This window comes from Lissotriton vulgaris, chromosome 8 (assembly GCF_964263255.1).
Source record: "Lissotriton vulgaris chromosome 8, aLisVul1.2, whole genome shotgun sequence".
Taxonomy (NCBI): domain Eukaryota; kingdom Metazoa; phylum Chordata; class Amphibia; order Caudata; family Salamandridae; genus Lissotriton; species Lissotriton vulgaris.
Window position 1 is genome coordinate 196,423,816 of NC_141696.1, and position 16,024 is coordinate 196,439,839.

Genomic DNA, 16,024 nt, shown 5'->3' on the forward strand with positions numbered 1-16,024 from the left:
GTACCAAGATGACAGTCGATGGAGAGGCCAAGTATTTCGGTCCCGACCACTGGGTCCATAGCAATAGTTTTTACTGACCAGGACGCTCTGTAGATTAAACCAACTCCACCGCCCCGCCCCTTTGGACGAGGGAGATGCAGGATTTTGAAATCTTGTGGGCAGGCCCAATCCAATTCTATATTGCAGTCAGAGTGGGTCCAAGTTTCCGTCAGGAATAGAGCATCAAGATGGTGATTATCTATGAGCTGGGCGATTTCGTGAGCGTGTTTGGGCAGGGACCTGACATTCAGCAGGCCACCTGTAAATAAGCCTTTGCGCACAAAATCGTGCAGAGGATAGGCGGTGTCTTGGAAAGATAGTTGACCTTCATGAGCAAAGTCTCTGAGGAGGAGTAGAGCCTCACGCGTCAAGTGCGGAGAGCTGCTGGTGGACGGGGGGGATCAGGGCCGCGGGTGGCGCACCGGGCGCTGCCGAGGCGCGGACGAGCGCAGACGAGCTTGCCTTATGCGCGCCTTCGGCGCGCAATCGTCGCGCCCGCTGCGCTCGTCCGCTGCGCTTCCTACCAAGACACATATTTATGGTCGTGAGGCGGGGAGTTGAAAGGGGCGTGGCCAACAGAGTGGGCGTGTCTGTGGCGCGCCTCGCGCTCGAGAATGGCGTCTGGAGGTGAGGGGTCGTTGCAGCGTGGAGCGCTGTTTAAAGTGAAGCCAAGAAGTGCAGGTAGGAGGGGAGGTGATAGAAACACGTTATCACAGTTTTAAAATTTTAAAAAGCAAGGTTATGCATTCTCCCGGCTTCCGCCTCAGGAGTCCAACAGCTAATGAAGCGCCTCGTTTCAGCGCTCGCTATTTATACAAGAGGTCGAGGGGGCGTGGCCAACAGAGTGGGCGTGTCTGTGGCGCGCCTCGCGCTCGAGAATGGCGTCTGGAGGTGAGGGGTCGTTGCAGCGTGGAGCGCTGTTTAAAGTGAAGCCAAGAAGTGCAGGTAGGAGGGGAGGTGATAGAAACACGTTATCACAGTTTTAAAATTTTAAAAAGCAAGGTTATGCATTCTCCCGGCTTCCGCCTCAGGAGTCCAATAGCTAATGAAGCGCCTCGTTTCAGCGCTCGCTATTTATACAAGAGGTCGAGGGGGCGTGGCCAACAGAGTGGGCGTGTCTGTGGCGCGCCTCGCGCTCGAGAATGGCGTCTGGAGGTGAGGGGTCGTTGCAGCGTGGAGCGCTGTTTAAAGTGAAGCCAAGAAGTGCAGGTAGGAGGGGAGGTGATAGAAACACGTTATCACAGTTTTAAAATTTTAAAAAGCAAGGTTATGCATTCTCCCGGCTTCCGCCTCAGGAGTCCAATAGCTAATCCTTTGCAAAGGATCTCCACTAGACCTTGAGGCGCTTTCTGAATAATGTTTGATCTTTGTGAGTTAGAACCAACATTTATTTTATGGCTGTTGGAATTTGCGAATTATGCAGCAGATGGTGAATTGTGTGGGAAGTGCAGTAAAATGCAATGCTTCTGACTTACATTAATACAGTGGCCCTGGCCATAGTGGTTGCCTCTCAAGAGTGTTGACAGTGCACAAATTGAAGGAATTGTAAATTGCGGAGGGAAGATAAATAGCATATTTGGATAAACATTCATGTAATACTTGATGTAATAATTATTATTTTCATACAACTAAGATATGACCCAACATCATCCACCCAGTTTCTGGATACTATTGAGAAGTAGTGACCCTAATCCCAAATAAAAATCATAGTGTTGAAAACTGTTATTTTAAGGATAAAGATCGCTTTGCTATTTGCCAGTGCTTTCATATTGAAAAAAATATATTCAGGAGACTGGCTTTGGGCCAGCCTCCTTCAGCCATTTCTTGGTGAAAGTGTAGTTTAGGTTGTGGTTTAGCTCACAGGAATATTTCCTCTGCCGCAGCACGACCTCCCTAATCCTGTTCTGTGATTGGGTGTTGATTGTGTTATGTTGCCTGTGGTAAGGGCTCCATCTTATGGAGCGAAAGTTGCTGCACTTTCTTTTGCTTTGATGCTGTGGTTTCCAAGACTAAGATCAGCAAACCCATGCTCTCCCTGCAAGGACCACAGTCTGCCTCCTCCAGCTTGGTCAGCCCCAGCTCAAGGCTGCTGCTCAGGTTCTACGTCAGGTGGCCGTGCCAGTCCCTCAGCTTTCCATTCCATGCTGTTATCATCCTGGGGTTCGAATGGACGTGCCATTAATGATCTGTACTTCATCTGAATTCCTTTGAGTACTCAGGAGAGTATAATCTCTTTATCAAGCTTCTTTCAGCATCATTCTGCTTCTGGCAGAGAAGGAACACATAACTGATAATACCAAATAACCAGCAGCAGTTGCACAATAAGTTGAAGGATCCCTGGAAAATTGAGGGTGGCAGCTCTCAACGTTCCTGAAATGACATCACTAGGAATATTGGAGAGGGGCACAATGAGAGAAACCGTATGTGAAAGGTATGTGTTTAGGGTCAGTAGGCTGTGCCGTCTAATTTACATGTGCACGGTGCGGCATGCTAATCTTGCATGCTGTTGCTCAACATTTCCTTTAGAGTACCTCTTTTTCCATGCTGGTGTTGGTGGTTCCTGTGTCTTCACTGGAAAACTGAAGTTAAAAAAGGATGCTGTTTCCTGAAAGTACTTAATTAATATTTATATACCTTTCGTACTTCCTAGGAACAGAGCAAATATGTTAGTTTCTGGTCTATGCATCTTCATAATCTCCAGTCTGTTTATCCTTTTTGTAGTCCCTTGCTCGTGCAGCACAAGACATTTAGTAGGTAAAAATGGTGTTTCAGAAGCTGACCTAGGAATGGCAAACTCACAAGCGTGTGCTTTTCCTTTTGTGGCAAGCTATTGGGCTTTGCGTGCGTGTTTTTTACCAAGAGAGCATGCAATAGGCCAAAGGCGGGCGAATTGCTCCGCCCATGGCCTATTGGTGTTTATTACGTGCACCGGCCGTCATGTGGTTTCAATTATCGTGCCCAGACATGGGCACGATAATTGAAACCACATGGCTCGCAGTGGCGCGCGCGCACCACTCGCGGGCTTGTTCGTATTTTGATCCTTTTCTCAGGGAAGCAACTAAATGAAAGAAGCCGTGTTTTGTTCGGCGCCACTTTCACACCTCCTAGGATTTATTTATTTATTTATTTATAATTACATTTATTAAGCGCGCAGCTACCCGAAGGTTTCCCGGCGCTAGGGCAAACTAAATGGTGAGAGGAGGGAGGAAGATAAGATCATAAAATTAGTTGTTAAAGAGCCAAGTTTTTATTCCCTTACGGAATTTTAGAAAGCACAATTCAGTGCGCAGAGATTGAGGGAGAGAATTCCATAAGGATGGGGCCAACAGGGAAAACGAACGTCCTCCCATCTTGGCTTTGTTGGTGCGTGGAATCTTAAATTTATTCTGCGTCGAGGACCTGAGCGTGCGAGGAGGGATGTATTGCTGCACCAGAGCAGAAAGATAACGAGGGGCTCTACCAGACATGATTTTATGCATATAGCAGAGTGCTTTGAAGTTGACTCTGCTTTCAATCCGCAACCAGTGCAGATTCCGCATATGGTGAGCAACCGAGGATCTGGCCGGAAGGTGACAGATCAGGCGGACAGCCATATTCTGTACCACCTGGTACTTCTTGATTACCTCTTTAGCGGCACCTAGGAGCAAGATGTTTCCGTAGTCCAGGCGTGAGATGACAAGAGCCTGGACTACGGTCCTCAAGGTGTCCGCAGGCAGCATCCAGGTGATCTTTCTCAGCCACCTGATGATGGTAGTACAGGTGGCTGAGACTTTCACAGCGTGTTGTTTGAAAGTGAGTTGGTTGTCGAAGATCACACCAAGATAGGATAGCGATGTTTATGAAACAAAGTCCACCTACTTTTATGTGGTTGGCAGACGGTGGAGTCGTTAAGCTTCACAGCAGATAACATTTGTAGCATATACATTGTCACTCATGGAGGTTGCTTTGGTCAGCGCCTGGCTTCCTTCCAGAATCACCTGTATCGGATACCCAGACTGTGTCCGATTCTTCGGAAGGCAGATCTGCTCTTTACGTAAACTCAACAGCAAGGGTTTTCAAAATCTGCAGGAAGACAACAGCAACCACAGCAGGTACTACATTTCAGTGTTTTCAAGACCTGTTCTAAGTGAATAGTGCTGATGAAAATTAAAATTGCGCTGATGATAACAATGGGACTAGTGCTCCTGACAACAATGAGAATAGCACTGATGATACCAATGGGACTAGTGCTCCTGACAACAATGAGAATAGCACTGATCATAACAATGGGACTTGTGCCGATGCCAACAATGAGAATAGCGCTGATGAAAACAATGGGGCTAGTGCACCTGACAATGAGACTAGTGCTCCTGACAACAATGAGAGTAGCACTGATGAAAACAATGGGGCTAGTGCCCATGACAACAATGGGGCTAGTGCCCATGACAAAAATGAGAATAGCACTGATGATAACCATGGGACTAGTGCCGATGCCAGCAATGAGAATTGCACTGATAACCATGGGACTAGTGCTGATGCCAACAATGAGAATAGCACTGATGATAACAATGGGACTAGTGACGATGCCAACAATGAGAATAGCGCTGATGATAACAATGGGACTAGTGCCGATGCCAACTATGAGAATAGCACTGATAACCATGGGAATAGTGCCCATGACAACAATGAGAATAGCTCTGATGATACCAATGGGACTAGTGCCGTTGCCAACAATGAGAATATCGCTGATGATAGCAATGGGACTAGTGCCGATGCCAACAATGAGAATAGCGCTGATGATAACAATGGGACTAGTGCTGATGCCAACAATGAGAATAGCGCTGATGATACCAATGGGACTAGTGCCCATGACAACAATGAGAATAGCGTTGATGATACCATGAGGCTAGTGCCCATGACCACAATGCGAATAGCGCTGATGATACCAATGGGACTAGTGCAGATGCCAACAATGAGAATAGCACTGATGATACAAATGGGACTAGTGCTGATGCCAACAATGAGAATAGCACTAATGATACCAATGGGACTAGTGCCGATGCCAACAATGAGAATAGCACTGATAACCATGGGACTAGTGCCCATGACAACTATGAGAATAGCGCTGATTATACCATGGGGCTAGTGCCCATGACAACAATGAGAATAACGCTGATGATACCAATGGGATTAGTGCAGATGCCAACAATGAGAATAGCACTGACGATACAAATGAGACTAGTGCTCCTGACAATGGGACTAGTGCTCCTGACAACAATGAGAATAGCACTGATGATAACAATGGGACAAGTGCTGATGCGAACAATGAGAATAGCACTGATGATCACAATGGGACAAGTGCTGATGCGAACAATGAGAATAGCACTGATGATCACAATGGGACTAGTGCCAATTCCAACAATGAGAATAGCGCTGAAGAAAACAATGGGACTAGTGCCGATGCCAACAATGAGAATAGCACAGATGATCACAATGGGACTAGTGCCAATTCCAACAATGAGAATAGCGCTGATGAAAACAATGGGACTAGTGCCGATGCCAACAATGAGAATAGCACAGATGATAACAATGGAACTAGAGCCGCTGCCAACAATGAGAATAGCACTGATGATAACAATGGGACTAGTGCCGATGCCAACAATGAGAATAGCACTGATGATTCCAATGGGACTAGTGCCCATGACAACAATGAGAATAGCGCTGATGATAACAATAGGACTAGTGTTGATGCCAACAAAGAGAATAGAACTGATTTATTTTAATTTTAGTGTTTTTTTTAGAGCGCAAACTTGACCCGTGAGGGTATCAGAGCGCTTTACAAGATATACAGAGGTGTACAAACAAAGTCCAAGGTGCAGAAATTTACAGAACTGTACAAAGGGATGGCGGATAACAATGGGACTATTGCTCATGACAGCAATGAGAATAGCACTGATAACCATGGGACTAGTGCCCATGACAACAATGAGAATAGCCCTGAGTAGTGGTGGTGATAACAATGAAAATAGCTCTGATGATAACAATGGGACTAGTGCTCATGACAACAATGAGAATACCACTGATAATAACAAGGACTATAGCTCTGATGATAACAGTGGGACTAGTGCTAACGAGAACAGTGAGAATAGCGCTGATGACAAAAATGAGACCAGTGCTGATGACAACACTAATGACCACAACGAAAATAGCGCTAATGATAACGTGACTAGTGGTGATGGCAACGAGGCTAGTGCCGATGACGAGACTAGTGCCAATGGCAACGAGGCTAGTGCCGATGACCACAATAAGAATAGCGCTGATGATAACAGGACTAGTGCAGATGGCAAAACTGAATGATTTAACACTGTTAGCCAGGGTCCGCACTGCTCATTCATAGGAGATACAGTCCTAGACTCAAATGCCTCTCATCAGGGTGCACACTGGTCTTTAACCATATTCCTCCAACAGATTCTAGCACATTATTACAGGTTAATATGTTCCTTCTGAGGCCTCCTGACTCCTGCCATTGGAATTTAAGTTCTGCCACTATGTTGATTATAATTCCAGTGCTGGAGCATTGTGCTTTTGGTAACATGAAGCCATCTCGTGCTTTAACTGTACTTGTTTGTTTTTGTGAGTAATGTTAGAAGAGCCAGTATGCGCTGTAGAAAGGGCATTTTGGTAACAACAAGCATTTGCAGTGCAATAGGTCTCGCATTTACGCAAGTTTGACCTATTGGCATTGTAAATGACAATGGCTTTTATTTATGTTTCAAAAACCAAAACATAAATAAAAGGCAATGTCATTTACAATAAAAATAGCTCAAACTCTTGCAAATGCGAGACTTATTACATTGCAAATGCCATGTCTCTTATTCAGAAACATACCTCATGCCCACCTGAGATAAGTAACAGGTAGTGCTGGTACAACAATTTGGACAATCCCAAGAAAAGTGAGGATGACAGTTGATGGCACTCTGATCAAATAACGGAGTGCTTACTTGGCCTTGTTGATTCTTCAAATAGAAGTTGTTTAAAATTCTGCAATTTACAATATATTCAAGCACAAACACACCTTCTATATTCAGTCCTATTCAAATCAGAATGCCATGTATAGTCTTTGTGGCACATTATCAACAATTTTAAATTGTACGTTAATTGCAAGGTAGGAACTAGTTAATAGAATTTAGATTTTCCACTTGTATTTAGACCACCATTGTTATGCCACCCATTCCTTCCTTTTCCATTTCTCCCTCTTATTCCCTCTTTATGGTATGTAGCCTCCTTAAGGTGTTGATGAGTTTTTGGCCTTTTCATTTTATATTTTTATAGTATTTATAAACAATTCTATTTACAATCATTCATTAAACTTAACACAAACTTAACTTTATTGAAGAAAACTATATCAACCTAATATGATGATTAAAGTGCAACTCTAATGATTCTCTGTGCCCTACATTTTGTTCAAAATCGCTAACATAAAACCGCTGACTTTTTGTATCTGGGAAGAAATGTCAAGGTCTAAAAGACTATGTTTCTATGTTTGCTGCCGGTGTAATAATTCCAGCTCTGTTTGAAATGTCCAGAGATCACTTAAGGGGTATCCAGAGGAGTCGGACAGTGTAAGTTCAGTGATAGCAAGCCCATTTGTTCCGAAGTGGTTTATGTACACCCCAGTAGCCCAGAAGATACTCAAACGAACACTGTATGCAACACCAGACATCTGCTCATGCAGGGTTTTGGGGTATTTTGAGATTCTTTGCCATCGTGTGCTCCCGATCTAGTCTGCAAAATAGTTCATTTTCCTGATCACCTGTCCAGAGAGCACAGGCTACGGAAATTAAAACTGGCTGTGCTATCTCAAACTTTAACCCTTGTGGGGTGGAAAATATAACTACCACTAGGTTACATCTAGTCATTTTTGTTTTGTATGTAGACTTTTTACACTTCGAGCCTGGCCCAAGGACATCAGAGCGCTTTACAACTGAACCAGGCTGTTACTCCTTTATGCACTACATAGTCATTTACATTAGTTGCGTCAGATTTTTCCTCCGTACTCTCCATCGCTGAATTACCCTTCAGCCATCCCCTTTCTCCTGGACTTCTACTGTAGAGTATTTACTTTACGCACATGAACTAAGTGTTCACTGTGGAACTTGTATTTCTGTGTTACAGGTTAAGATGTGTTTGCCTTAATTGCTGCGCTAGGACACAAGATTCATTTTAGTGACAGGTAAACCATGAACAGTGTTGTGGGGTAGGTGTATTCGCCTCACAATAACGGGCCATGTCCTACACCTGCCGGCCGCTTGTTATTATGCCCAAAGATATGCTTGCATACTATTTTGAACTATTCCATAATGTTTGCATCTTTGTAAAAGACCAGAAATCAAAGAAATAATTTTGGATGAAATTATTTTTACAGCAATTGCTGCTATATTCCTCTGTAGACCCCCTGATGGATTGCCACATAGCAACTACCTTCAATTTTGTTAACTTTAAATGATACTTAATGCATTTTTAGATAGAGTGGCCTCCTCTCTTTGAGACGTACCTATTGCGGTGCTTTGGCCCTACCAGTGACCTCTATAATAGCATACCTAACCCACTTCCAGAAGATTCTGAAAGTGGCTACTCATGAAGAACTGCATTCAAGATACCCTTCGCATGGAGAGTTAAGTTTGGGGAAAGGAATGGTAGCAGCATTTTTCAACGCAAGTTTTTGTCAACAGCGTCTCTCTCTCTAAATGCTGCATTTCAGAATTTTTTTTTTCAATTTGTGCTCTTTCTGTTACTTATTATTACTTTTATGATGGGCGCCGGGTGTGGAGTCACTTAGACACCAGTATAGTATGGTCACTGATTATACCACACTTCAGCATTAACTCAAGCACACTAATGGCTCATGTGGTGTTTGCAAGCTTCACTTACTAATTGCTGGCATCTTGGCTATATTTGCAAGAAATATCATGATGCTAGGACGAATCTGACCCTTCTGGCTTCAATTCCGTGCACCCAGTCCTCATTTCACAGTTTAAATCTTGCTAACTCCATTCACAACACACGACTGCTAAAGCGATGTTGCACTAGAAAAAGGAATCTTCTTGCCTGTGTTAGAGTGGTTTCCATACGTTATGTTGAAACCGTGGCATTGCCATTCCCACACGCTCCTCACTTCTGACTTTGATTTCAGATTCGGGGGGGGGGGGGGCACATGCCTTTACCTACAGTTTTATAGCTGTTGTGTTTTTATCTTTACTTTGCTAGTCTGATTTCCTGGGCTTCCATCGGGATTTGATTTTTGCCGTGAAATACTTGTAAGCTGCACGTGTTCACATAGATTGTCCTCCTCCTAATGCAACATGTTTCACTGTTAATTATGATTGTTCGTTTGATTGCTTCTTTAATTAATAAGAACCTCATTGAACGTGCGACAGTGCGTGAAAATATATTTTGCTTAACAGAGCAAAACAGTTATTTACATCTACTACCATGCAACACATTCAAGGACTGTAATACATGAATATAGTGCATACCAATAATACATTTGTTGTTTTCTAGGTATGAAAACTTTCAAAGAAGAATGACTCAGAACCCGCACTTTTGGAAAACATGAACTCCAGGAGAGCTGCTATATGCTTTGGTTTTCAAAATGACACTTGTGTGGTAAAATTACTGAGAAATTAGTCCAGTTTGAATTATTATTTCAGTGAAGTCAATAAGGTAATAAAAAAGTATTTAATATCACGTATGTAACAACAGTATATGTTTTTTCCAATAAGACATTTTTTTACAATGGAGAACACATTTAACCTGTTTTAAGGTTTTCCCCATGCCTTTCTGTAATTATATTGTTTCAATTCCAGATATTTGAGAAATGTCATTCTGAAATGAGGGACGTACACATTTGAACCGATTGTCCAAACTCTTTAGTTCTGAATACTCCTGGACTTCGAGCCATAAACGTATCCTGTTTGCATCATAAACAGAGTGTCCTTTAAGTGAGTGAGATAGCCATACGACACGCACTACAACTAGTGTTTTTTCCAGGCACTTTTGAAATATATTATAACTTCCTTAGCATAGGAGTATGCTTTTCCTGCTTCAGAGATGGAGATAGACGTCCCTTCACTTAGTTACTCTGTTCACAACTTTATTGTTTTTTTCTTTTGGATTCAGTGGAAACCGTACAGCAAGGTGGTCCACATTAGTGGTGGTGTTAAAGCTTCTGTTTAATTAGTTTTAGCGTTGTTGCTGTCAAGATTTCATAACTATACTATGTTAATGTGGTCTCCTGAAACTTGACTCTTCAAATTCGATCTGTACACAACTATTTATGTGGGCTCCCATACGCCATTTTAAAGGCTATAGCATTGGAACCGAATCTTTCTAGGCCTTTTTGTTTGTCAGTAGAATATTTCCTGCAGTATGATTTTACAGGAAAAGAAAGGTTTCCGTCTCTTGGTGCGCTGTGGTACTCTTTACACATGTCAAAGCCATGCCTGTGATCAAGGCCCTTGCTACCGGGCACTCCTGTAAATATAAAGATTGATATCATTGGCAGAAGATCTAACCGTACATAATCTAAGAATTTTTTTTGCTGTTTCTTTGAGCGACCTTCACAGAGTCGGGTAGCATTTTGAGAGTATTTCTCTTTTAAACCTAAGAAAAACATTTGCATTCAGTGGACGAATTAGACCCCATTAGCTGGGTTTTTTAGTATCTTCTCTTGAGTGATTCTCATTATCTTATTTCTGTTGATATTACAAAAAACCAGAGACACTAATGACATGCAAATATTGAAATCAAAGAGGTTCATGAATTCAGAGTCCTATATGGACTAGCATAGACTGCAAAACCTCTTATGTTAAAAAAAGTGTGTGTGTGTGTCTGTACATATATCAAATGTTTAGGCTGTTATACATATATCAATAAACTAATTTGAATGCACCTTGTAGAAATCCTCAACTCTCCAAATTAAAGCAGATCTTCAATAAATTCCTTCAGATGTATAGCAGGGCAAGTTTAAAATCGGAACTTACCTGTGATTAAGAGGGAATAAATGGGCACAGTTCACAGTTTTCACATCCTTTTCGGCTTCTACTTGGCATTTGAAGGATTATCGAAAGTGCTCATGATTTATATGATGGTAATCTGCAATTTTTCCCACTATCCCCAGTGATGAACAGAAATAAATATTTATTCAGATAAGATTATCAGTAATCATTGTTATGAATAAGCTAATGATGCACTCCTTGACCTTATGCATACCTCCAGTAGACATAGCACAATATGGTATAAAGCATGCACAAATTGTCCATTTGAGACACTTCAGGCAAAATCATTGTTTGGCAACGAGTTGAGACCAAGGACGGTGTTCATGCTGATCTGTCATTGAAAAATATAAGGCAATGCTTTTGAGGCATGTAATATCCTCTGCTACTCATGTATAACATAATCACAGAGCTCAGAACCTAAAATGAACCCCTATATTATCGGTTTCTTTATGATGCATGATTTAATTGTTATCTCACTGTATGTGTGTCATGACATCATTTCACCTTTGACAAGATGTTGCTGCATTTTTTTTCAAGTATTGAGAAAGTCCTGCAGGCAACCAAGATGTTTATTTTCCGATGAAAGATTTGTCTTTTCTCTATGGACAGAGGTTTAACTAATATAGTCTATATGAATAAAGTAGTAAAAGTGAGTACACAATGATTAATAATACATAAATAAATACGCTTAGGGAAAACCTAATGATCTACTCCTGTATACTTTTACACTTAAGTTCTCTCTCTCTCTCGTTTTAAACCATCTGTGTATTTTCAGGAAGATGTAATTTGATAGATTACACTAGAATTTTAAGTGTGCATTTTTGGTTTTTGGCATTTTGTGAATGGCATGGAATTGAAACAATATACGTGAATTCCCAAATAACCGCCTATAACTTTTGAAACTATAGAATTTATAGCCTTTAGTTGCTTTTCCATTTCTGCACAAAGTCTTTTTGTATTTTATATTTTTTGTCTTTGCAAAATAAAGTCTGTTTTTCCTCAAAATTGAATTGTCTCCATGTTCATTACCAACAATTCCTCATAGTAAACTGTTCATTAACACATTACCAAGGGATTCACAATGCGATTAAGGCACAAGCAAAAAGTCTCAGTATGCACTCATTCACTAGGGAATGTACACCTTTTCCCATTTAGATCCCAAGTAAAACCTCAAAAATGCCATTCTGGTAATTATTCATTGAGTATGTATGGCAGCACTACAGGCCAGGGAAGAACTAGATCGAGTTATGAGACACGTGCTTTGTCAGGACTTGAAATTGATAAAGGTGCAACTTTCACTGTACTACTTAGTTTCTCCCCAGGAAGCAGAACTGGCCGGGCAAAAATAAGTGACCAATAGGTGTCTGAGAATCCATTTATCTCCCAAACCTGGTCTGGGGGTTCTTCATCATGGATTTTCAGTCATTTTCTTATGTTCTAATATCTCCCAGCCTGAGTTTAGGATCCTAAAACACTTTCTGTAAAGGGAAGCATCCCTTTCCAGAAAGAAATGTTTCAATGCATTTTTTGGGCTTTTTTTTTTGTTTTAAAGCCAGGGAGACTTGGATTCTGATTTAGAGTTTTGAGGATGGTATTTACTCACTGCCATACTTCAGATCTACCTAAGTGTAAATAAGGTAGGCAGACATTCAGTTTCGCAGCAAGCGTACTCCATCACCGTTGCAAGAGCACCCTCTCACAGATTCTAAACCAGCCAATTAGTCACTTGGTTTTAGACCAGTTTTTTTTTTTATTCTTTATTCTTGACTGCACATAAGGAACAAAGAATTTGCAAGATATCCCATACATTCATCAGTTGCGTCTTTTTCTTTTCTCCCCAACAGTTGACAATGGGAATGACTGTTTTTTCAGCGCTTCATCAGGTAACAGTATCTACACAAAGACATTTCAGTCCTTCCTTATATACTACATGTTACTCCCCCACACGGGGAATCTGCAATGTTTATCCATTGTCTTCGCAAATAACTGAAAAACATTTCAACCCCCCCAACCCCCACCCCAACTATTCCCTCCCTGTACCCTCCCCTCTCCTGGTCGCTGTAATCGCCTCTCGAGGTCTCCCTCCTGGCACTTATTACAGACTATTATACTGCGGTACTAGTGGTTTATCATGCGCACCAACTCGTGCCCCAGTATCGCCCACTCCTGGAGTTCTACACTCAGTGTGTACCTTGCGGTCTATCTTCCTGGGACAGCAATAGATCTAACCCGTCTAGTTCCAACAACATAACCTCCCAATCCATTGCTATGGGACGCTTCCGTTGCCCCCTCTCCTCCTCCCTTCTAAGGACTGCACCCTCCGCCTGACCCCATTTCACTACATCCCTCTGCCACACCGCTGCACTAGGGGCCCTGGGGGATTTCCATCTCATCGTCAATACCCTAACTGCCAGAAGAAGAGCCAGGTCTATAAATCTCAGTTTAGCCTTCATTGTTTTAGAAAGCTTGCAGAATCCCACTAGACAATATAGGGCCTCTTCCTGTATCTGCATGTGTGTAATCCTGTGTAGTGTTCGGCATATCTCCGCCCAATATCCCCGCAGTCGCAGGAAAGACCACAGCATGTGAATAAAGCCCGCCTCGTCTTCCCCACAGAGCGGGCAACAGTGGAGGGAGTCTGGGAACATTTGGTGGATCCTCTTAGGAGTTAAATATGCTGAATAAATTTAAATTTAACGTTACGTGATACGCGTTTAGGGTACTCAAGTATAATCTGCCAAGCTTTATCAGTTAGTTCCGCTTCCCTGTCCTGTGCCCAGGTGTCCCTAAGTGTAGGGAGTGAAATTGCTGCGTGTTCCGGACCCCTATGTATAAGCAGCGCACAAGTGTCCTCCCGTCCCCATGTGATACATCAGATGCACCAATTCGTGTTGGAAAGGTTTAAGTCGTTGGGGCGTCCAGTCGTTCCGAATATAGTGAGTCACTGTAGCGTGTAATAAATATAATCTGGGAGGAGCCCCCGTGGTCTGTACAAAGGCATCGTGATCCAGCAGGACCTGGTCTCCAAAGAAAGCCCCGATCTCCTCTATCCCCGTCTCCGCCCAATGGCGTAGTGTAAGCCGTGTGAACCTACCTTGTGGTGTTGGGATACCTAGCAAGGGAATATTCTCTGCATACGGTGTCACCGATGCGGTACATGACAGAGCCTTTCTCCAGCATATCAAGGCCGTATGCAAAAGTGGGTGACAGTCCTGAGGAAGCAGACTCCTCGGCAACAGCAAGTTATGGAGGTCCAGCCGGTCCAGTGTGAGGTCAATCTCGTGCAAGTTTCTGCCAGCGACCCAGTAGGAAAGCCACTGAAGCTGGCTGGCGTAGTAGTATCCGCGGAAATCCGGGACTCCCAGGCCTCCCGCTCTGGTCCCCAGCTGGAGTTTACGGAGACTGATGCGTCTCCGACCGGTTCTCCCGATGAGGCTAACCAGTATGGTGTTTAGTGTATTAAAAATATGTTGAGGGAGAAGCACAGGCAAATTTACAAAATAATATAATAAGCGAGGGAGCATAACCATCTTGGATATCTCAATGCGACCCATGACAGACAGGGGTAATGAGGTCCAGAATCCAACACTACTGCGGAGTCCGGTAATAGCCCGTTTTATATTTCCATCTTTTGGTCCTCCGGTGTCCTGTACACCTGAATTCCTAGGTATTTAAAGGTGGTCTGTGCCACCAGGATCCGATGTGCTCCAAAACGTATCGAAGGGGGGTGCAGCGCTTTCCGAAAATAAAAGCCAGTCGATTTTTCGGGGTTAATGGCCAGACCTGACGACACCTTGAACCGACAAAAAATTTCGTAAAGTACAGTGTGATCCGCATCCAGATCACAGAGACATAACAGAATATCGTCCGCATAGACTGATATCAAGTGGTGTGCCTCCTTAATCGGGATGCCCATCCGATCCCTATGAGTACGAAGGGCAATAGCCAGGGGTTCTAGGGCCAGGACAAATAAAATTGGGGACAGGGGGCAGCCTTGTCTGGTACCCCTGTACACTGGGTAGCACGCCAAAACGTATCGTCCCGTACGCGCTCGAGCCATGGGGTCTGTGTAACAAACGGATCCATCTCAGCAAAGGTTCCGAGAAGCCAAAGCGTTTCAGGGCTTCAAACATTAAGGTCCACGACAGGGAGTCAAATGCTTGCTCCAAGTCCAGTGCTATGCAACCCACTTGAGTCAGTTCCTGCGGTGAAGTAGTCATCAGCGCATGTAGCCTTCGCGTATTCAGAGATGTACTACGCCCTGGGAGGAATCCACACTGATCCTGATGTACAAGGGCAGGAAGGTGGGATTGTATGTGCAGGGCTATGGCCTTGCTCAGGATCTTATATTCTGTGGAGACCATAGACAAAGGTCTATAGTTTGCCATCTCCAGTGTATCCCTGCCTGCTTTAGGCCTGCATTGTCGATATTGGTAAATGCCCTTCTTCCAACGCCGTCCTATAGATTTTTTCCAGGACTGGCGTTAGGGTCTCCGCATAGGTTGAGTAAAACTCCACGGGGAGCCCGTCCATACCCGGCGTCTTGTTGCGGTTGAGATGCTTGATAGCAGCACGTATCTCATGCCTTGTGATGGGGCTCTCTATCTCCTTTTGTGTGTCGGCCATTAGGACAGGGAAGGGAAGGCCGCTCAGGAACTCAGTTACCAGTGCTGGGTCTTCCAGGCCAGGGGAAGCATATAATGCTTTCAAATGGTCATGGGATGAATGCCAGATTAATCTCGATTGTGTGTGGACGAGGGTGGCCGACGTGTTGTATATTTGGGTGAAAGCCGGCGGGTCTGGTCGGTCCCGTACCAGACGGGCCAACAGAGTGCCAGATCTATCCGCTTCCGCGTGCTGCCGACGCAGGTATGCGCTATAATCAATAGTCCGTAGTGTTTCCAATACCTCCGCGTGATCAATGTATCCTTCCTGTAGTTCCCTCTTTT

At 43.5% G+C, this 16,024-nt stretch overlaps 1 protein-coding gene across 1 annotated transcript in view; it reads left to right on the forward strand.

The window, feature by feature from the left end:
- Positions 1-12,080, forward strand: part of HIKESHI (heat shock protein nuclear import factor hikeshi) — a 127,189-nt gene extending 115,109 nt beyond the window's left edge. The window contains exon 5 of the mRNA XM_086933974.1: positions 9,580-12,080. Coding sequence (XP_086790100.1) covers positions 9,580-9,634 — 55 coding nt within the window. The 3' untranslated portion in view covers positions 9,635-12,080. The remainder of the gene's footprint in view (positions 1-9,579) is intronic.
- Positions 12,081-16,024: the final 3,944 nt, after the last annotated feature.